This window comes from Vanessa cardui, chromosome 12 (genome assembly GCF_905220365.1).
Source record: "Vanessa cardui chromosome 12, ilVanCard2.1, whole genome shotgun sequence".
Taxonomy (NCBI): Eukaryota; Metazoa; Arthropoda; class Insecta; order Lepidoptera; family Nymphalidae; genus Vanessa; species Vanessa cardui.
The window spans coordinates 14496717-14520886 of record NC_061134.1 but is presented as its reverse complement, the minus strand read 5'-3'; the positions used below and the strand labels follow the sequence as shown (position 1 = coordinate 14520886).

General features: G+C 36.5%; 1 protein-coding gene across 1 annotated transcript; it reads left to right on the top strand.

Annotated features, from left to right (window-relative positions):
• The first annotated feature begins 20245 nt into the window (after positions 1–20245).
• LOC124534205 lies at positions 20246–23017 on the top strand. The gene is made up of 3 exons (XM_047109915.1): positions 20246–21885; positions 22024–22157; positions 22845–23017. The coding sequence occupies exons 1-3, from the start codon at positions 20246–20248 to the stop codon at positions 23015–23017; spliced, it is 1947 nt and encodes a 648-aa protein (XP_046965871.1).
• The last annotated feature ends 1153 nt before the right edge of the window (positions 23018–24170 follow it).

Sequence of the window (24170 nt, the reverse complement as noted above, 5' to 3'; positions counted from 1 at the left end):
GTGATTCTATATTTAACGAATCGTGATAGTTTTTCAGTGAGGATACTCAATAGTTTCTTTACGACACTTACTAGTATAGTACGACACAGCTTAGATGTAGCATCTGCAAATTCAATTCAAACCGATTCCTGCCCATTTACACAACCAATAGAAAAAGCTCCATCAATCGCGCCATTCATCAGTTAAACCCGAGAAAGCAAGTTCATGTAAATTGACCTGTCAAATTGACGAATATATTCGATCATATGATATTACAAGTTATTACGTTTGTGTAAAGAACATATTAACATAAGAAATAACTATTGATAATTTATGATAGCGTACTTAATTCGGATGTGATCGATTTTACGAATTTTGCCGATGCTACATCTTGTTGTGTTGTATTCGTGTCGTACTATACAAATGTTTTCTAATATTCGAAAAAAATTAAAGGACTACTGTTATTCCTATTTACCCCTCCCTTTAGGCTTGTGTTAAAAGTGGAGACATCAATAGTACAAGGGATCAGGATTGATCTTGCGACTTTAACATGGGCCTGTAAGAAGGAACAGCCTGTAAATTTCCCACTGCTAGGCTAATGGCCTCCTCTCCCATTAAGGAGAGGGCTTGGAACATATTCCACTACGCTGTTCCAATGCGGGTTGGTGGAATGCACATGTGGCAGAATTTCAATGAAATAAGACACATGCAGGTTTCCTCACGATGTTTTCCTTCACCGCCGAGCACGAAATTTATAAACACAAAATAAGCACACACATATATATATATATATAGTGGTTTTTAACCTGCCTGGGTTTAAACCCGAAATCATCGGTTAAGAGACACATGTTCTAACCACTGGACCATCTCAGCCGGTAACCCATTGTGCTGTTGACGCTTAAAACAATTGACGTTTTCGATATTAAAAAAAAGAAGAAAATATTTACTCAAGTTTATTTTAAGCGGGTAAACAAACTATTGTACAGGCGTAAGGATAAAATTAATAACATAACTTATATAATCAGCGACGTAAAGAATGGTTAAGATATCTTAAAGGTCCTTGGATTGAGGTGACCGCTTACAGTGGGACGACCTATTTTCCGTCTATAGAAAATTCATAAAAAAAATATTCTTTATTTAAGTACGGTCTGTCAAGCACTCCTGAATCACTTGCAAGCTCTTCAATTTACCGATCAGAGCGAGCAAAAAAATCTTTTACTAAGTAGTCTTTTTCGACAATTATTATTTATATACTAATTTAATAAAGTAATCACAGTTGAATTATTATTTATCCTGAATGAAAATCCACTAATACTAATTCCACGTTTTTGTCATCTATAAAATATTTAATAGTAAATAACACCTTACTAATTACCGTTTTTATTGGTATATTGGTAAAGTTATTTTGAAAAGGGTCTTTATAACTAAGGTACTGGATACAGTAGTTAATGTGAATGCAGACGGATATGCTAATATTAGCTGTGCAGTGTTTATGTTGTGATGAAGTGATTAGGTCTAATCATTGTCGATGTGAAGGGATTGGCTTAGCAATAAATTATCCAATGTCCGGTTGGGTTATTTTCGTTTTTAGAAACACTGCTAATTTTGGAAGTTTGTAATGTGATTATGTGAATCGATATTACAGCACGTTAAACAAAGATATATAAAATATCTATTTGTGTTATATATAATACTATCTAAGTTGTATATGATATATTCCAAGTAGCAATTATTGTGAGTTCACTCGACATGTTGTGTAGTAAATTTAGTATCAGTATTGCACCCGCGCGAAGACGGGGCGGGTCGCTAATAAGATATAATTTTTTGGAACTAAGTTCTTTCACGCGAAACTATTTACATATTTCAATGCATAGTTTTTATGTATTAGAAAATAAAATGATTTTTCGAAAGGTTTCATCACTTTGCACCTTGGATTTAATACATTTCTGACGAATATAAACTTCATCATCATCATCATCATCATCATTTCAGGCGAAGGGCGTCTACTGCTGGACATAGGCCTCCCCCAAAGATCGCCACAACGCCCGGTCTTGTGCAGCCCGCAACCAGCGTCTTCCCGCGACCTTCACCAGGTCGTCGGACCACCTCGTGGGGGGCCTGTCTACGCTGCGTCTTCCGGTCCGTGGTCGAAACTCGAGAACTTGTCGGCTCCATCGGCCGTCGGTTCTTCGAGCAATACGTCCCTCCCATTAAAAATTATTTTAAGTTTTTTTAAGTTCAAGATATCATCAATCAATGTAAAAAATATGATCGCCGGTGCTCAGCATTTTCCAATCAAATTTATTGCGAGCGAGATAATTTCCAGTGCTATTACCAGTGAAGACAATATAGAATGGTCTTACGTTTAAGAAACAAAGATGGTATGAAAAGATCAGCAATACATCGTTACTCTATGATGTGAACTGGCAGGCGATGTAGTCCTTGTTTTGAAAGCGAAATTTCACGCCTCCATTTCCCAGACGCAATCATTATTTTGTTCCCGGTATTAATTATTTAAATTACATTGGAATTAAAGAGAAGACAAAACTGTCGGAATTTCAAATAATAGTATCAATAATGAATTAAAGTTTTGATAAAAATCCATTTCGTTGTAGTTCGGTTATTTATCATGTCGCATCAACAAATAAAAGGGCGCATTGTTTCCCTTTCAACGAAAACGGTTCGTTATTGTGCTGTTCCGGATTCCAGGTCACTGGTATGTCCTGTTTAATTCGAGAGACTCCAGCGAATTAGGCTAAAATGACGTTTCAGACTAATTCGTTGAAGCTGCTGTGATAACTAAATACTTAATGAATATTCTTATAAAATTGACTCACTACGACTTGTTCCGACAAAAACACGCTCAGAAAAATTCTAGAACTCTGTTTCGCATATTGTATTTAGATCAAGAGGAATATATTATAACTACTATACTATAACACATATTCATGCTACATTTAAATATTTCAGGACCTTGGTTTTCTCTCTTAGCTTAATAGCTGAGTCACTTCAAAGTACTGATCAATCTCCTTCGTGTCTTCTCCGTCAAAATCATTTGTGTTCTGCTGGCAGACATGAAAAGCTATTCATCATCATCAACAGCCCGTAAATTCCCACTGCTGGGCTAAAGGGCTCCTCTCCCTTTGAGGAGAAGGTTTGGAACATGTTCCACCACGCTGTTCCAATGCGAGTTGGTGGAATACACATGTGGCAGAATTTCTATGAAATTTGTCACATGCAGGTTTCCTCACGATGTTTTCCTTCACCGCTGAGCACGAGATGAATTATAAAGACAAATTAAGCACTTGAATCAGCGGTGCTTGCCTGGGTTTGAACCCACAATCATCGGCTAAGATGCACGCGTTCGAACTACTGGGCCATCTCGACTCTGGGCCATCTCGACTCTCTGGGCCATCTCGACTCTAAAAGCTATTATGCTTCTGAAAAGACAACTTATAATTGTTTTACATTCTCTCACAAAACGATCACGGTGCTCTTACATCACTGAGCATCTAATACACTTTCGAACATTACAGTTATGTATTCAAATTCAAAATATTGTATAACTTTTATCCAAAAGAGCAAAGGGATTTACGAGCTACTTGAAATCCTTTCTTTAGGGATCAATTGTATCCAATAGTAACAGTGTATTTGTGATACAGTACTTTCCAATCAAACCCTAAGGCGTCGCTTTAAGTGTGATGTATCTGTTTATCTATACAAATACATAAATTAAATCGATAACTATTTAATCTCGTCTCTTATAAGTTGAATCACATTTTGACGTTTTATTTGCTCATTATAAGATATCAATGTGGTCTTTCTCCGGCTACTCGCATCCAGCTCCTGCCTGCCTGCCGCCTTGCGTATATCGTCACTCCACCGTGCCTGAGGACGTCCTACACTACGTTTGCCGAGACGCGGTCTCCAATCTAGAACACGTTTTCCCCAACGGTTGTCCGTTCTATGACAAATATGACCAGCCCACTGCCACGTGCTATGGAAAGGGCTATGCTCTCGCATCAAAAATGAGGTGATCCGTCAAAGAACCAAAGACATCGACATAGCCCACTGGATTAGTAAGCTGAAGTGGCAGTGGGCTGGTCATATCGTATGTCTCGCAGTCAAATTCTGAGTGAGATATTAATGTCTTCAGTACAAACTGCAGTGCTGTTCTGTTCGATAAGTATTAAAAACTTAATGACAGTAATATGTTATTTTAATACGTATATAATTAAAATAAATATATAATATCGTTATCATGTTTTGCGTTTTTATCAAAATACCTCTACGGCTTATCGTTTAATGCGCAATCAATCCACTGAATCAAACAAAACATTAATTTAACGAGAGTTTTACCATCATAGTTCTAATTATTCGACCAAAATATTAAAAGGAATAAATTGTTATGTATGATACCAATAAAATAAATTAACTGAGCCGCATAATTAGTAGATGTGGAACCAAGTAATGTATTAATCAATACTTGTATTAATTTAATTTAAATGTTTGTCTTTGGTATTTCTTGTGTTTTATTCGAATGCATTACAATAGACCCGAAATCGGTTGAAATCGCGAATTATTAACTTTAATATGGTGCAGAAGTCGGTAACAATTGTATTATATTTAACTTCACTAGCTTTTGCCCGCGACTTCGTCCGCGTGGAATAGTGACTTCCGGCAGAAAAGTATAGATAGCTGTGCCTGTGACTTCGTCAACGTGTAACTCCTTGTGTGTTATTAAATTAAAATGTATTGGTAATATTATTTTCATCACGTTCACATGGGGCTTAAGTACCTATAGAACCAAAATACTTTAGCGCAAAGCTTCCGGGTAAACTATATTGAAAGTTGACCCGTCCGGCACGTGAACATAAAGATTTCTAGAACTGCTAACACGGGAAAGAGCAACGTATAACTGACCATGAGAGAAACAACTGACACCGAGATCTACTCCGGCAACATGAAAAGTCTGCCCTTGAGCCTTATTAATTGTCATTGCATAACACACCGAAACTGGGAATTGCGTCCTTTTAAATTGGAATGGAAAATTATTTGGTATTAAGGGTATTCTGGGAATAAAGACGGTTTCTCCTGCACCGCAACCTGTTAAAATTTGAGCCTCGATTATATTTTGTTGCAACTGGGTTACTTTTAGTCGAGTTCCATTGCAAAGTTTTGGTGGTCTTAAATTTCGGAGTAGAATAATCGGAATGCCAATTTTTAAACAAATTTCGTGAGAAGGAAGTCCGGGCATATTTAAAGAATTTAAAAATTCTATCGGGTAATTAATAGTTTCTTGTTCATCGACCATTCTATTTATTGATCTATAAACTTTGCTTTCCCCCTGTATGTTCGACAGTATTTTGTTATTAATCTCAGTTGCCTGATCATTGCGAGGAGTTAAAATAGATCTTTCGCATAGCCAAGAATTGTCCCTATTCAATATATTTGTTACGTCACCGTAAACTGACGATATAAGATGTGATTGAGATTGCACTATACAACATAATTCAGGCGTCAGAATAAGTTTTCCTTGGTGTAGTTGTGGATAGGTACCTTCATCAATCTTTAATAATGTATCAGAAAATTGACTATCATCCGGGTTATCTCCAGTTCTCACTCGCATGTTTATAGTCAAATGCACCGACTGTATATCACGCCACAAATAAGAGCTTTTCAGGCAAGCCCTAACCTCATCAGCTTGGGTTCCCCGTGGTATTACCGGTAAGGTTTGTCGGAAATCACCACAAAATAAAACCGTGATACCGCCCATTGGTCGATCATTTTGTCTTATATCCCTTAAAGTTCTATCTACTGCTTCTACTGCTTTTCGATGGGCCATCGTACATTCATCCCATATGATTAAATTACACTCGCGTAATACCTTAGCTTTGTCACTATTTCTTGAAATACTACAGGTTGGACTTTCCGTGCAATCTAAATCAATTGGTATTTTGAACATTGTGTGAGCCGTTTTACCTCCTGGTAGCAATGTTGCAGCTATCCCGGATGAAGCTACGGCAAGAGCTATTTTACGTTGATTTCGAACATAAGCCAATATTAATTTAGTCAAAAAGGTCTTTCCAGTTCCTCCAGGTGCATCTAAAAACCATATTGTTCCCAAATTATTTTGGACACTTCTGCACACGCGATCATAAACTGAACGTTGTTCTGCAGTCATTATTGGGATACCGTTTTCTAATGTTGTCAGCAGTTCCATTAAGTTGTAGCTAATCTCTGCGGAATATTCCCTATTAGTTACTTCTCCGACTGAGGTTGGTGTTGGCAAACCATATTCACATAGTGATTTACCGCCAACTGCTGTTAACTCATCCTGAAGAGCTAATAAGCACTGATTTATGCAAGATCACGAAAATTATCATTAGTTGTGCCTTCATCGTTGTTAGATATATTTCTAAGAAAGTCTTCTGAAAATTTGTTTTTATATTTTTCCCATAATTGTAAAGCATCTGACAAATTACAAAATGTGAGTAATGTTACAAATAAATTACGTAACCGTCTTGGATTATCACTAACACAGGATTCTGCTAAAGCGTCATCCCAATGCTGATCATTTTCTAGCAAATGACGCGCTTGGCAAGCTGCATGATAAGTGGGAAAAACAACATCGTCTACTTTTCTCAAATCTATAAATGAGGTTGGTCCTCGCACAGTATGTAATAATAATCGCAAATAGAAACACTCAGCGTTGTTAGGATGAACGGCGTATACTCTGCCAAGAACATGTTCTTTGAAAATACCTGACCCACCATCTACAGGCCTGCCACGGCGTCTTCGATTAAAGACACCTCGTTGCTTATCGTAGGTATAATACGATGGAACTTCCTCATATAAAAGAGATTTTCCAAAATCATCAGTTTGGCAAAGTCGAAAGAATGCTAATAAAGTTGTTTGTCTAGGGTTCTCTAACCGATCTGTGACATTTTCGGCGTTGAAATATATACGTTGACCACCTTCAAGATGAACATCCAGATGAGTCACAGGTGGAAATCTTTCATGAATGTTGAAACTTAAGATCCGCCACACAGCTTCTGAAGAAGCTTCTTATATATCTGCCTGACTGATATCTTGTAACTTCATCATGTTCATTTCTCAAAGCAAATGTAGCTTGGTCACTGCCCTTATTAATGTACTTACAAATATATTTTATTGACTCTACACTATTACACATTTCAACATTTATGTGAGCTTGAAATGCTCTGGACAACACAGGAGAATACGGAACGACCTACCTATTGTCTAAAATAACCTGTTGTCCAGATACTCGCTTTTCAACAGTGAAACCACCAGTATCTCTTGAACGGCAACGATATAATGGGTATCCATCATGTCCTGTTACAGTTTCATCCACTAAGGCTTTTGGATATCTTTTAGTGCAACGACCGTCTTGCATGCAAGGAGAATTTCCGTTAAATACACCACATGGACCATGTATCATATGAGATTTAACAATGTCGTATAACTCAGGTTCTGCAATCGGACTTGGAATTTCAGCACTGATTAAACTGTCTACATCATTAGGTCGAACCTTATCTTTTAACCAAACCAGGATATGTGCGTGGGGTAAGCCGCGTTTTTGCCATTCAACACTATACATGTAACATAATACTTCTCCAAAAATGTTATCTTTGGTAAGTAGATCTATCATTGATTTTAATTTTAAATGAAAAACTCTTGCGATGATATCATGACGGTCATGCGGTGCTTGACCCTCAAGAAGCTCCCGAGTGATTTCATCCCACTTAGGATTGGTAGTTACAGTAATAAATAAGTCGGGACGTCCATATTTTCTCACGTAACAAAAAGCATCTTGAGTACGTTCGTGCATGTAGCGTGGACCACCAGTAAAAGAAGAGGGCAAAATAACTAAACGGCCCATATTCACCGTATCATTATCTTGCTGCATGGCGTCGCGAAGGTGCACGTATTCTTCAGCGCGCAGCTGCCTTTGATTAGATCGTATGTAAACTAATCTTTCGGTTTCAATTTTTGCGTACATGTCTACAATAAACTGATTGAATAAGCCACGAAAACGTTGCAAGTATACAAACCTATTCCGTCTTACTTGCAAGTGGTAACAGTAAAATTGAAGACATGAAATCTTTTTATTATAAATAGGTGCGCCTGTACGCGGATCAGTTTGGTATAAAGCAAAATTATAACCATCTTCCCCTCGACAATATATCAAAGGATATTGCAAACTGTCGTAAGCTCTGTGGGTTTCGTAAATACGTTGCAAACGATTGTCTCTAGAACGGATAACGATATCACGCCTATCACATTCCTGGTCGACCAATACCACAGCAACTTCATTCGTGGATGGAGCATTGTAACGCCCAGGGTGCTCCTGCGTTGGACGCCTATCGGCATTTATAACAATTTTATAATTGTTATCATGATCTCCAGGAAGAGCTTCTAATGCCGATTTAAAACTGCATACATACGAATTAACCTGATGCAACATGTTCTGAAGTTGTGAAATGAGTTCAGCATTTAAATTCGGGAAATATTGATTTCTTATATTCGACTGTTCGTCGTAGTCGGATACAAAATATATTTGAAGAAACTTAGGTTGGTCTTCAGGCAAAAGAGATCCTATCAAATGGTAAACTTGACCTTGTATCTTAAAAGTAGGCATGAAAGGACCTTCGGAGATTTGTTGCGCACCAAAGGATGTCATCTGAAATACACTATTATAAGTGCGAATGTTGTCTAAAAACTGTTTAGATTGCACATGTTCCCCCAAAAGTAGTGATTTCAAAGGTTCCGGTGGGTCTTCGAATGAAGGCAAATTTATTTTGCCTCCAGAACAACAGAAACCAGCCGACTCCTTACTCCACTTTGAAGCATTACAAAAAGAACATACCACGTTCATATCGCCTATTTATACAGAAGATGATTTGTAATCAATTGTGAGGTTATAAGCAAACCCACTTTTATATTTGTCGGACCATGACACCGTATTTCTAGGTTGGTCTTCTATGTATACATCTAAGTTATTAAGACTATGTCGAAATCTGTCTGCAGTAAGACGGGCCTCTCGCTGTTCGTCCGTTTCAAGAGACCGAATATTTTCGATTCTTAATCTTTCATTAGACAAACTTATTAATCGTTCTTGTCTCAAAGAATTGTAATGTTCGCGTACCGACTCTAGTCGTTGTTCATGCTCATGTTCATCTTCGAGAGATCTAATAATATTGTGGTGCACCCTATCATTTGTCAAACGGTCTTCATATTGAGTAAAAGTTTCAGATACTCGAGATAAAATATGACGTTCGCGGTCAGCTGTGAGACGCAATTCCCTCTCAGTGGAGGTTTCTGACTCGCGAGACAATATATGACGTTCGCGGTCAGCTGTGAGACGCAATTCCCTCTCAGTGAAGGTTTCTGACTCGCGAGACAATATATGACGTTCGCGGTCAGCTGTGAGACGCAATTCCCTCTCAGTGAAGGTTTCTGACTCGCGAGATAATGCATGCCGTTCGCGGTCAGCTGTGAGACGCAATTCCCTCTCAGTGAAGGTTTCTGACTCGCGAGATAATGCATGCCGTTCGCGGTCAGCTGTGAGACGTAATTCCCTTTCAGTAAATGTTTCAGACTCGCGAGATAAAGTTTGTCGTTCGCGGTCAGCTGTGAGACGTAATTCCCTTTCAGTAAATGTTTCAGACTCGCGAGATAAAGTTTGTCGTTCGCGGTCAGCTGTGAGACGCAATTCTCGCTGTGAAGCAGTTTCAGCTGCTCGGGATAACACATGTTGTTCTCGGTCAATGGTAAGCCTCAGCTCTCGTTGAGAAAAGCTTTGAGACGCCCGTGATGTAGCTCGTCTCTCTCTGTCAGCTGCTAATCGCATCTCTCTCTCTGAAGAGCTTTCATTGGCTCGAGAAGTTGAGGCACTAACTCTCATAGAGTTTAACCGATGTGCTCTTTCCTCTGCCGATTCTTGAGAACGCGCATTTCTCATCCTCTTAGCATCTCTCGAATTTCGAGATAAAGATGGTCTTTTTTTAGGTGGCATTGTGTATTTTCAATCAACAGTAACCAAAGCTTCCTTACACTTACGAAACCTATTAATATTATATAATAACTAAATATGGTATATAATTAAACACTACTTACATATATAGTAATAATTATATGATATACTTATATAGTAATAATTATTATTATATGATAATTACGAAAATAAACTATTAATATAATTAAACACTACCACAATAACTAAAATGCGTACCTACTACTACTTCACTTATAAAGAAATAAAATTTTAACTAATAATATGCTTAGACTAAAAGTCGCGCTGAAAAGCACGGTTGGTAAATAACAATTATTGTCTGTCAATAAGGTCGAACACTCTAAACGTCTATTCGCATCAACAGCCAAATATTGTATGAAGCTCGCGCGCGGACCCGCCGCCTTTTTATACCTCCCGCGGCGTAGCGCGTCGAACGCGGCAACCGATACACAAAAATAATCCTTATGGCATGATTCTGTATTCACGCGCGATGACTTATAGCGTATTTCATGTATAACTTTGGTGTTTCTACACCGATTTACATGATTCTTTTTTTTATTGAATAGGTAATAATGTGAACTTTTGTAATTAGGGATGAGTGAGAGTATTGTAAACGTAAGAGAAGACAAATATAGTCAGAAAGCGCCGAATTGCTAAGCTTCCGGAAGTTTCACGTGTTATTGTGAGTCAACTATGAAAGATAGACATATGCTGTCGAGGAATTTATTTTTATATAATAATTTAAGAACATTTGTGTCGTACATGATTTCTATGTAGCTTTAACCATTAAGGCTGCACACGCGACGGAAGCTTAAAAAATGGAGTAACTTCTCCCGTTTTCCCAATATTTCCCTTCACTGCTCTACTCCTATTGATCGTAGCGTAATGAAAAGTATACTATAACCTGCCCAGGAGTAGGAAGAATAATTGTGCCAAATTTCGTTAAAATCCGTCGAGTAGTTTTTGTTTCTATAACGAATATACAGACAGACAGACAGACAGACAGACAGACAGACAGACAGACAGACAAAAATTTTACTGATTGCATTTTTGGCACCAGTAGCGATCCCTTATCATCCCTTGATAGTTTTTTTTTAAATAAATTTCATGTACAGAAATGGCCTCTCTACAGATTTATTATAAGTATAGATTACAAAGTACACTTTATTGCAAATAAATAAATATGTGTCTTTACATACTATAAAGTTTATTTTCTACGAACATTTGAGAGATTTATTTAACTTGGTATCTATTTTGAGATCGAATAAAAAGAACCGGAATGGGCTTTCTCTGACTTCTGTTAGCTACGAGTTTATTATCTCAAAGTCCAAAAATCAAAATCAAAATAAACTTTATTCAAGTAGGCTTTTATAAGCACTTTTGAATCATCATTTTACAATTAAGTGAAGCTACCACCGCTTCGGAAAGTAGATTCTACCGAGAAGAACCGGCAAACTCAGTAGTTACTCTTTTTTAACATTTAAAAAATACAACGTCATGTTAATTAAATACAATTATTTCAATTAATGTATCCTGCTTGGAAGTCAACAGGTATTAACTCCACGCTTTTTTATCATCTACAAAATCTTGTATCGAATAGTATGCTTTTTCTACCAATGTATTTTTAACAAACGATTTGAATTTACTAAACGGCAAAGTTAAAAATTTCTGCGGAATTTTATTATAGAAACGGATACCTTGCCCCAAGAAGGATCCATTGACTTTGCGGAGTCGGAAACTTGGCGTTATAAGTTTATCCTTACTTCTAGTGCATATACAATGATTATCACGAACTTACCCGTCTTGGAACTATAATATATACTAATCTATATTTATATTATAAATGTGAAATAAACTCTGTCGCTCTTTCACGTCCAAGCCGCTGAACCAAATTAGATTGGTATGAAGCAAGCTTGAACTCCAAGAAAGGACATAGGTTACTTTTTGCCTGACGCATGAAGCCGCGGGCGATTACTAATATTATATACACAAAAGCACCTCTATCTGTGTGTAAATGTCCTCCTTTTCTATGTTTTAACTTACTCTTCTTTAAAATTCAACGTTGAATTTAAAAGTCATGACAAAAACCTGCATGTTTCAAAATAAATTCCAAGCCATTTATCCATTTTATAGTGAATGGGCCCGTTTGCCGGATTAAGCCTCGAACTCTTGAAGACGGAAGCTACTTGAGATAAAAGCCGGTCTTTGCCGAGCAGCGAGACATGTACAGACTGTTTACTGTATTACCTCAAGAAATATAACGATATTATATAGAAACTTTAGGTAATTTGTAAAACTGTAAATCTCTACGTCTGTTTTTTCAGCCAAATTTATGGACCCGGCTTTCTGCAATGTTTGTGTAATATCATTGTGCTCTCTAGAACTATAAGCAAATTAACTCATTGGTAATCTTGTAAGGTATCGGAATGAAAAACTCTCCATATAAAGGCTAATTTAAAATTCAATCCAAATTCTAATCATAAAACATTAAGATTCAGGTCGACTGTCAACTTCGTTGGTGAATGAAAGTTTTGATCAAACAGTAAAGACAGGAATATACTCGTAGGTTATTGGGATCTGGAGACATGAGGATATAGGGTTGAGATAACATTGATTTGTCTTTTACAGTTGATTTAAATATACATAACAGTGATGTTTTGGATAATATTCGAATAGTTCGGTTACGAGTTACAGATTAAATTAGACATTGTGTAGGAAAAATACAAGGTAACAATTTGACTGTATTTGTAGGTTATTATTTGATATAAGCTTTAATTGCTATGCAAAAACAAAATTACAATAAATAAAATGTCGATTACGGAGTTCAAGAACCACCCCGATAAATATTTACCCTGAAATATTTTTATTATGTTCGAGGTCAAATAGATAGATTTTTTTTATGACATAGGTGGCAAACGAGCAGGAGGCTCACCTGATGGAACGTGACTACCACCGCCCATGGACATCTGCAACACCAGGGGGCTTGCAGGTGCGTTGCCGGCCTTTAAGAAAGGAGTACGCTCTTTTCTTGAAGGTTCCCATGTCGTATCGGTTCGGAAAAACCGCCGGCGAAAGATGGTTCCACAAAGTGATTGTGGTTGTTATATGATACATAGATTGTATATCGATAGTTGACCTTGAAAACTGTTCAGGATATCAATAGTACTATCGATGGTATCGTTTTAATTAATACCGTCAATATTTTCGATAGTATCACACACGGCACAGTTTAGGTTAAAAGTAATAGCTTTTTCGATGCAAATTGTTTAATGTATCAATAGTATTGCTCAGGGGAAGCTATCGATATTATCGATACTATCGCTAGAACCTTAACTAGAGATAGTGTATCGATAGTGAACTATTGATATGCGACTCTAGTTCATACACATGTCGAAGCGTCAGAAAGTTTCATTTGGATTTATTTATTTTTTATCGTACATACTGGCGACGTGAGTATGTCGTAGAACAAATGACAGCGAAATTTGAAAGATTACCGAAAGAAATATGAAGGCGTTTCCGTCCTATATACGCGAAGCGTCATTGTCGATGGGAGGCGAGCAGCCATCTTGAACGAGACGGCGACCGTTTACCACACTTATGACGAATCGCTGTGATTGCCGCCATATTGCCGTTTTGTTTAAACTATCTTAGTTGATTTTTCTGTGAAAGTGCTGTGTATTCGAACTATTCCTGTGACTACAGTGATTATTAAATTGTAATTAACATCTTGGACTGGATCGTTTATTTTACCACGCCCATCTACCCGCTCTAAATAAAATGAGTTCTGGTGAAGCCCCTTCTGGCCTTTCAAATATATTACGAACGTGAACGACTAGACTTATGTTTTGAATATCATCACGTCTTAAAACGAGCTGATGTCTGACTCCTCATTTTACATATGTAGGTATTTATTTATTTGTTAAATTCGTATCGCCATAGACATTCGTGCCTTTGATGTATCGTTAATTTTAATTTGAAACACAACATAATTTATGTCACTATATTAATTTACCAATCGATATATACATTATTAGTCCGCTTATTGTATATAATTATATCCTTTGACCGCCCATCCACGAATCTAGCTTTCTTCTCCACTGCCCGTGCATCCCAAACAACCGCCTTTTGTTTTTCTCGTGCCAGGCAGTACCAGCTCGCCGCACCACGCCACGAAAAGAAGTGACGGGAGTCCCACAATACGGTGTCAATAACCGAATCAATAATCGTACTAATAAATGTTATTTCAAATAAAAACGTATTTAAAAATTAAAGCCGTACTAAATATTATTATTCAAATTATATAAAATCATAACACTTTGTGTTATATATTTCTAAATATTACTCATTCTATAAATGCGAAAGCTTTGATGACTTGATGTCTGTTAGTCAACCAGAACAGTGGAAATGACACAGAGATAGACTACACTCTGGAAAACATATAGGTTACTTTCTCTTCAGGAAATTTGTACGATTTCCATAAGGTAGATTTATTTTTATTCTTCACGGAACAATTTATGGACATGATTTTTGTATAGTGGTAGTTTAGGGGAGGAAATTAATGACACTGGTTACTTTTATGGAAAAATGTTGGATAATATTTTAGCTTGAATTAATGTTATTGCAAAAAGAGCCGTTTTATTTTATTGCTTAAATCATCAGTGTTACTTAACTATATTTTCTATGTATTAAATATAATCACTCTATCTATTAAAATAAACCTTTAGTTTTAAAGATTTAAGCGTACAAAGGGACATAGGGACAGAAAAAGCGACTTACTACAAAAGAACGTAGGACGGTTGATGATAAAAATTTAGCAGTTTCAGATTTTTTCCTTTGTATTCGTCTAGATACCTGAACAAATGCATGACAAATCTAAACTTTCTAGGTCACCTGGAGTACATATTATGTACATCTCAAGTCTCAATATATGAGTTAAATTTAACAAGCTTATGTCAAAAAGTTAGTGAGTTATGAGGGGGTCAAAAGTGCCTCGTGGTAAAAAGTGCTCGTTTAATATTACACACGGTGTTAGTTATGTTACTTGAACTTCAATTGAAACCCTACCACGTTTCTAGTTATGCATATTTTTCTTTGCTTGATTTAGTTTTAGTTAGGAAGGCTATAAAAACAACAATCAATTAAATCATTACATTTTGAAGATATCCTGGTGAATAGTTTATGCTCTTTCATAGAGCTGTAGGCTCCGGTTAATATATAGTTACAAATTTGGAATAGGAAACAAAGAAAGAAATGTTTATTAAATAGATTTATTTATTTTCACGACTATTATATAAAATAAAACATAGCACTCAAAGACTCTTATTAGCGTAATACATTAAAATTAATAATATATCACTCGAATAATTTTATCTGAATATCAGTTACAAACATTGAGATGGACAAAAGTGCTCATCAGGCAAGCCAACACCGTGCGAAGAACTTTCGTCATATTATTTTCTATCGTTATATTGAAAGTGAATGAATCAAGTGAATGCTTTCCGGTTAGCGAGCACCAGTGTGGGGTCGTTCACTTCCACTCCGTATGTCATTATTATGACAAGATACGTCACGAGGCAGCCGAAGATCTGTAAATGGAGAAATACGGTAATGTCTCAGGAACTGGAGTTGTATACCGTAAGAAAAGTAGGTACACAGATTTCGGAAAAGTTATGTGCGATTCTCTTGATAATAACGGTGAGAATTACAGTGGCCTTTTGTGGTAACCCCATCATAACCCAGTAGACATCTTCTGCTACGCAGGGTGAGACGATGCATGCGCAATCTCGTATTGCGTTATGCATATTACCTAGAAGTGAATCTGTATATTCTGTGAACACTTACTTTATTACTTCTGTGAAGTTTTTAGTCCTTAAGATCATACACATAGTTTTGTAGTTCATTCGTATTAATTATTTCAGGAAAAAATGTTTGATTTTGAGATTTGGGCACCCGTGAAAAAAGTTCCATAAAAAGATTATATAAGAATATGCCTACCAAATACTCGAAAAAATATGTACTGATAGCAGTAATTATGACTTTTGTTTAACAGTGTTACCTTGACAATCAGCGACCTCGACAGAGTGCACACACTCAGCGGCGAATACGTTGTTTTGTTCAGCAGCAGCAAACGCAGGAAAATTTCTAGCTCGTTGCTGACTTCCTCATTGTCCCGTCTTTGACATTTCAGAAAGTTGACGGCCATGTGTGTTCGATCCATCTATTGGGTACAACCGGAACATACATATGGTTATTATTTATACTGGTGATACTAAATATACTACAGAATATATACCATCGACAAAGTTTTTCTGTCCATATACAATACAAATGGCATTTTAAATATGTAGCATCTTTGAAAAAGTTCACGGTACTGGATGTACAGTACTCGGTAAGGTTGCTGTATTTGGAATACCTGCACATGTGTCTGGTGAAATGTTTCCGTACAAAGAATCAATGCAGCTCCGTGAATTGCGGTCCGAATAATCACGGGTAGGACAATACCACAACCTGTAATAATAAAATTTACATGCAAAAAGTAACTTAGTATAAGGTACAATATTATTTCGATCAAAAATGTTTTTTATTTATTTATTATTCTTTAGCTTTATTGAGACTTTGTAGGCCTTTTGTAAGTTTCTTATTTCTATTTTACGAGTTGTTCCGGAGCTGTGGTGCCATGACAGCCCAGAGCAATACAAACTTAGAGTGGGACGTCGCTATCCAAGCAATGACTACTTTTTTGTCGCTCTTGAGATGTATTACATGTTCTCCCCATGATGGAGGGAGGAGGGGTGTGTATGGGGTTCGCTGACGTTCTTCCATTAGTGAAATATTGCTAAATATCGTGTTGGCGCAAGCGCCTGTTAAAACTATTAAGCCATTTAGTATATGGACGTTACGGAACGATTTAGATATAAGGCACTTTGTTTATTGTAATTTTTTACCTACCCTGTCATAAAAATATGTTACACAATAAATTTTTCATTGCAACTAAACTACGCCTTCTTTAATATCTCCTCGTTAAATACTATCAAAATCCGCAACATGGTCCGTTTCGAGTCTGGATGTGAAAAAACCAGTTCAAATTAAAGAAAATTTATCAAGGATTTATTAAATTGTTGGACATCAAGAAATATTATATACGCAGCTGGGAATCACTGCATGATTTTGTTGCGTCATCCAGAGGATAACTTCGACGCTGATATAATAAGAAGATTCTGTGGTCAGGATAGCAGAGTACCCAGTGGTAAACTCATAAAGATCTTGATGATTATTAATTCCCAACACTCTAAGGTAGTATTTAACGTAAAATAATTTGCTTAAGGTTAGTATATCTTTGTTAATACTGTAACGTGAATAAAATTCTACGAATATTATTATAATAAAGTTAATTTAACTTGATCAAGCCTAGTTAAATTATTTTATTAATTATGTTGTAAAGATCTATCAAAGAGTAGTTATCAAAGAGTATAAAATAACTGCATTATAAACGCTTTGTTAGGTCATAAAGATTAATTGCAACATCACTTTACGGTTATAATTTAGTAAGATTTCAGTTTATTTAGCTTTATTAATATTGAAGTGAAAGTAATTTTGTTAAGTTCTTAGAGCACGTGCTAACTTGTAACCTGTAGTTATTTAAATTTTATTTGTTGTACTGTTAAATCTTTAAAATATTGTCGTATTGCTTAATATTACAGTCTGTAACTAGTATAAATTGTTGATTTGTATAAATTCCAGATTGTTACACCAGCCTACGCAATGCCTGAGGATAAGGAGCTTACTAGGAAACGTGCGAGTTACAAAGGAAGGTTAACTTTCTTTTCTAACTATTTAAATTCATTGGATCCTTCAACTTTGAGCACCTCTGAGGTTAGTGAATTACAGTTGCGTTTGAGTAAGCTCGAGGCTATGTATGAACAATACGATGAAGTGCAGGTGTCATTAGAATGCAATACTGACAATATGGATAGTCAATTGTCAGAACGTAGCGAGTTTGAATCCTTTTATTATAAGTCTATATCTCGAGCTCAAGAAATACTTGCAAATTATAAGAAAAAGGATCAAGCAAATAGTGACGCGACATTAATATCTAGCAATCATAAATTTGTAAAGTTACCAACGATTCAATTACCAAAATTCAACGGGTCCTACACAAACTGGCTAGAGTTTCATGACACCTTTGTGAGTTTAATACATTCAAATGATGACATGAATGACATTAATAAATTTCATTATTTAAGATCCTCGCTAGAAGGATCTGCTGCTGTGGTAATTAACTCAATTCAGTTTTCAGCTGCGAATTATTCTGTGGCTTGGCAACTTCTTTGTGATCGATTTGATAATAAGAATTTATTAACTCAACATCATGTATCAACATTATTTAATATGGATGTCATTCATAAGGAGTCGTCAGTAACATTGAAAATTTTAATAGATCAGATAAATAAAAATTTGCGTGCATTAGAATCACTAGGTGAACCTGTTAATCAGTGGGATACTCTTTTAATCTATATTATTACACATAAATTAGATAGTAAAACGTATCGTGAATGGGAGGAGTACAAAGGCAATCTCGAAAAGAATTCAAAAATTACGTTTTCCATATTTTTAACTTTTATTAAGAATCGAGCTGATATAATAGAAACATTAGAACTTTCAAATTCCTCAGCTAATAAAAATGCAAACACATTAAAAAATGTTAAAGTTAAGACAATGATTGTACAAGATTACAACAATAAAGGTAACTCTGGTGATGATAAAAATAATTTAAGTTCTGCTTTATTTAAACCTAAACAGTGTCAAAAGTGTAGCGGTGACCATAAATTGAGTTCGTGTCCTGAATTTTTGGCACTGTCATGTGAAGCACGTTTGCAAATTTTACCTAGCTATAAAGTGTGCTTTAATTGTTTGTCTGTGGGTCATTATGCCAACAACTGTAAGAAGGCAGGCTGTAAAATATGTCGTCGCAAACACCACACTCTTGTACACGTTGCTGAACATTCAAAATTTAAAAATACTCCCTCTGTTCACAAAACTGATACTGGCAATGATACTGGTAATAAAGCAACTATGTCCGCTCAATCAAATCAAAGCGCAAACTTATCGTTAACTGCAAAAATTGAACACAGTGTTTTACTTTCGACTGCATTAGTAAATGTGATGGGGGGAAACAATATAGTTTACACCGCTCGTGCTCTCCTTGACAGCGGCAGCACGTCCTGTCTTATGACCGAAGCATTGTACAAACGATTGGGACTTTCTGGTTACAATGTAAATAATTCAGTGATGGGCATCAATAATTCCTTGTCGCAAATTAATAAAATGTGCTTTGTGGCAATAAAATCTATAAATAATGACTATATGGTAAAGATAAATTGTTTTGTGTTAACATCCATAACTGAGAATGTTCCTAATAACTATATAAATCCATCCAGCCTTAAAATCCCATCTGATATCTGTTTGGCTGATCCAAATTTTAATACGCCGGCCCCGATAGACATATTACTAGGTGCTGATATATTTTGGGACCTGTTAGGATCGAAGATAATAAAATTAGGACCAGGGCAACCCATTCTTTGCGAAACTAAGCTAGGATGGTTAGTTTCTGGGCCAACGGGTACTGCTATGCCATTGCCCTTTACAAAGGGTAAGTGCAACTTCACAAAGCTCATCTCAGATGATGAGGATAATCTGAATGACAATATTCAACATTTGCTTACGCGGTTCTGGCAACTAGAAGATGTTTGCACATCATCAAATCATTCACCTGAGGAAATAACATGCGAAGATCATTTTGTAAAAAATACTACGCGTTTAGAAAACGGTCAGTTTTGTGTAAAAATTCCTTTAAAATATCCTTCTGACCTCCTAGGTGAATCTTTATCTCGAGCAAAGCATTGTTTTTCATCGTTAGAGCGCAGATTTAAGGGTAACTTACAATTCTGTGAAATGTATAAAAGTTTTATGAACGAATACGAGCTCTTAGGTCACATGTCACTATGTGACACTACAAACAAAGACGCATATTTTATTCCGCATCATGGAGTCATGCGTGAATGTAGTACTACAACAAAATTAAGAGTGGTTTTTAATGCTAGTAGCCCAACAAATACTGGTGTTTCTTTTAATAATTTACAAATGATAGGACCCGTAGTGCAGGATGATCTGTTATCTATCCTAATTAGATTTAGACAACATAAATATATAATCGCTGGAGATGTCGAGAAAATGTACCGGACTATAGTGGTTCATCCTAATGACAGACACTTGCAGCAGATTGTCTGGCGTGATAACCCTCTATCTCCAATACAAACTTATCAACTAAATACTGTAACCTACGGCACGGCTAGTGCTCCGTTCTTAGCAACCAGATGTCTTCGTCAATTAGGTCTAGAGTGTGATAATCAAAAAGTTTCAGAAATTATTCTTCATGATTTTTATGTAGATGACCTCCTTACAGGCGGAGATGACATGGTTGAAATCGAGCACTTGCGTCAAGAGATAACTTTAACTCTAGCATCAGCCCAAATGAATTTAAGGAAATGGAAGTCAAACATGCAGTTAGTTAACGGATGTGACATGTCGCAGTCTTCGCTAGACTTAAATATTGGAGGACTTGAATCGACTAAAACATTAGGTTTAGGATGGCAGGCAATGTCTGATGAATTGTGTTTTCCCATCAGTGATTCAGTTATCGACAGTAATAGTAAACGTGAAATGCTTTCTGTTATTTCACAGATCTTTGATCCTCTAGGCCTTCTAAGTCCTTGTGTAATGACAATGAAAATGTTGCTTCAAAAATTATGGTTACACAAACTGTCTTGGGATGAACAACTGCCTCCGGAAGTTAATAAACTTTGGTCCGAATTGATTGTTGATTTACCGGAATTAAATAAAATTAGGATTCCACGACGTGTTATTATTGATTCATACCAGTTTTTAGAATTTCACATTTTCTGCGATGCGTCTGAACGAGCCTACGGTGCGTGCCTATACGTACGTAGCGTTAGTGATGAGGGTGACGTATTAGTGCGTTTATTAGTAGCTAAAGGTCGAGTTGCTCCGCTTAAACCCACAACTATTCCGAGGTTGGAACTTTGTGGTGCCTTGGTAGGAGTTCGTATATATGAAAAGGTTGTTACATCATTACGAGTACGAGCAGCACGAACCTTTTTTTGGAGTGACTCTATGATAGTGCTAGGCTGGTTAAAAATGTTGCCAAATAAGCTTCAACCCTTTGTCCGGAACAGAATTGCAGAAATTTTAGATAAGACACCCAGTTGTGAGTGGAGACACGTTCCTACCGATAAAAATCCCGCGGATTATATTTCACGTGGTGTCGCATTTAAGTTAATACGGAATTTGAAAGAATGGTGGTCCGGACCAGAATTTTTGATGAAAGATATGTCATGTTGGCCAACTAAACCTTTACATACAGATGATGATATACTACCGGAAATGAAATCAAATATTACTATTTTACATGCTTTGGCCAACAATGATGAATTAAATAGATTAATTAATTTTAACTCTTTTTCCAATTTTCTACGGCTTAGGCGTACTTTAGCTTGGGTTTTACGATTTGTTGATCTGAAATGCAAAAAGATAAAGAATATTGGTCCTTTTAGTAGTAAAGAATTACAAAGAGCTTTAAATGTAATAATTCGGGCATCTCAAAGTGAATCATTTATAGAATATACTTTATTAATAAATAAAAAGAAGTTGCCTAAGAAAAGTCCACTAAATAAATTCAAAGTATTTTTAGACGACCAAAATATCATGCGTGTCGGTGGTCGACTCCAAAATTCAAACTATCAGTATGATAAAAAGCATCCCATTCTTCTACATTCCAATCATCGGTTTACAGTGTTAGTATTTGAATATGAACATAAAAGGTTATTTCATGCTGCCCCTCAATTATTATTATCTTCTATTAGAGAAATATATTGGCCTATTAGAGGACGGAATTTAGCTCGAAAATGTTACTTACAATGTACGCGTTGTAGTCGATTCAGAGGTGAAACAGTTACTCCCACTATGGGTTACTTACCACAGCAGCGACTTCTAGGTGGTTTTCCATTTGAAAATATTGGTTTGGATTATGCAGGTCCAATCCAATCAGCAGTTCGACAAGGCCGAGGTACAAAATTAGTTAAAGTTTATATTGCCATATTTATTTGTTTTACAACAAAATCAATTCACCTCGAGTTAGTAGGTGATTTATCTAGTAATACATTTATTTTAGCTTTAAAAAGGTTCATCTCACGTAGAGGAAAGCCGAAAAATATATATTCTGATAACGGCCGTTCATTTGTCGGTGCATACAATGACCTTTCGAGCTTTCTTAAAGCAAATTGTGATTCGGTAACTGAAGAGATGTCAAAGGAAGGTATAAACTTTCATTTTATCCCGGCATACTCCCCTCATTTTGCTGGTCTTGCGGAGGCTGGCGTAAAATCAACTAAACATCATTTAGTTAGAGTGTTGGGCCTTTGTCACCTCTCTTACGAAGAATTATACACCACTTTAGTCCAAATAGAAGCCATCTTAAACTCGAGACCACTGACGCCATTATCATCAAATGCCGATGATTTAACGCCATTGACGCCAGGACATTTTTTAATTGGACGCCCCTTAGTGTCATTACCATCGCCAAACTACGAACATCGCCCTGTAAATTCCTTAACTCGCTTCCAACGAATAGAACAGCTGAGACAACATTTTTGGACTCGATGGAGCAAGGAATATATATCGGAACTTCAGATAAGAACCAAATGGAGGTCATGTAAGGGTTCGCTGAAACTCAACTCTTTGGTTCTTTTAAAAGAGGATAACTTGCCGCCACTAAAATGGAGAATGGGGAGAATCGTGTTTGTCCATCCCGGTCCAGATGGGATCGTCAGAGTTGCAGATGTCAAGACGTCCAATGGCGTAGTTCGAAGATCATTTAGCAAAATTTGCCCATTACCCGACCTCTCTGAAGATGGAAATTCTGGTTGAAAGGGAATCTTTCAACGTCCGGGGGTATGTTGGCGCAAGCGCCTGTTAAAACTATTAAGCCATTTAGTATATGGACGTTACGGAACGATTTAGATATAAGGCACTTTGTTTATTGTAATTTTTTACCTACCCTGTCATAAAAATATGTTACACAATAAATTTTTCATTGCAACTAAACTACGCCTTCTTTAATATCTCCTCGTTAAATACTATCAAAATCCGCAACATATCGGATTTTCGTTATAATCAAGCTAGATCAAATAGGGAATTGCTTAAGATTGTTTTCCGCAAGTTTCAATACACAAATACATAAGGAAATTCATAATATACATCACCACAAAGAAACTTTACTTTTAAAATTTGTGACCCCGATTATTGTTTGGAAGGAGCTGAATTCCAAGTGCAGCATGTGGTGTAAGATAAGCAGGATCATCAGAAGCCCCTCGAACTTTGTGATCGTCCTCACTATCTCACATATATTGAAATAATGTGTAGCCAGCCGACGAACCGTTAATGCGACGTTTGATTCCGGCGAATCTGTTAAAGAGAAACTTTGTCAGTTATATTGTTGAGTAATATTTTAATCTCGTAAATGATGAAAGTTCAATAGGTGCAATACTTCAGGTACATCTTAGTTCCCAATATCGATGACGCATTGGTCTTGCTATGGATTATCAATAATTCTTTCTGCGTCAATTTGGTGCAGTTTACCGTCAGACCCAGTTGCCTTTCAGGTCACCAATATGACGTTTGAGTTGGTCCCTCTACTCATCATAATACATTCCGCAGCCACGTAGCAACGCTTAGTATTTTGAGTTGGGGTTTGAAGGAAGAGCCAGTGTAATAACAAGAATGAGAGACGTAACGTAGTTAGTGGTAACACCTAAAGATACCATAAAAAATACATCATGAGAAATTTACTGCGAAAGAAACGAAACATTCGTGACACGATAGCACGATGAGGAATTGCTCGGAACCTGCAGATTGTTGTGTTCAGGGAAAATGATTTTGAATATGCGTATTTGTCTAGAAGATCTTAGGAACTTAGGATTTCAAGATAAGATAAGGCTTTGACTGGAATATTTTCTTCTGTTTAGAGAAGTAAGAAGATGGTCCATATAAATTGGAACTATATTCAGCGGAAGAACAAGAA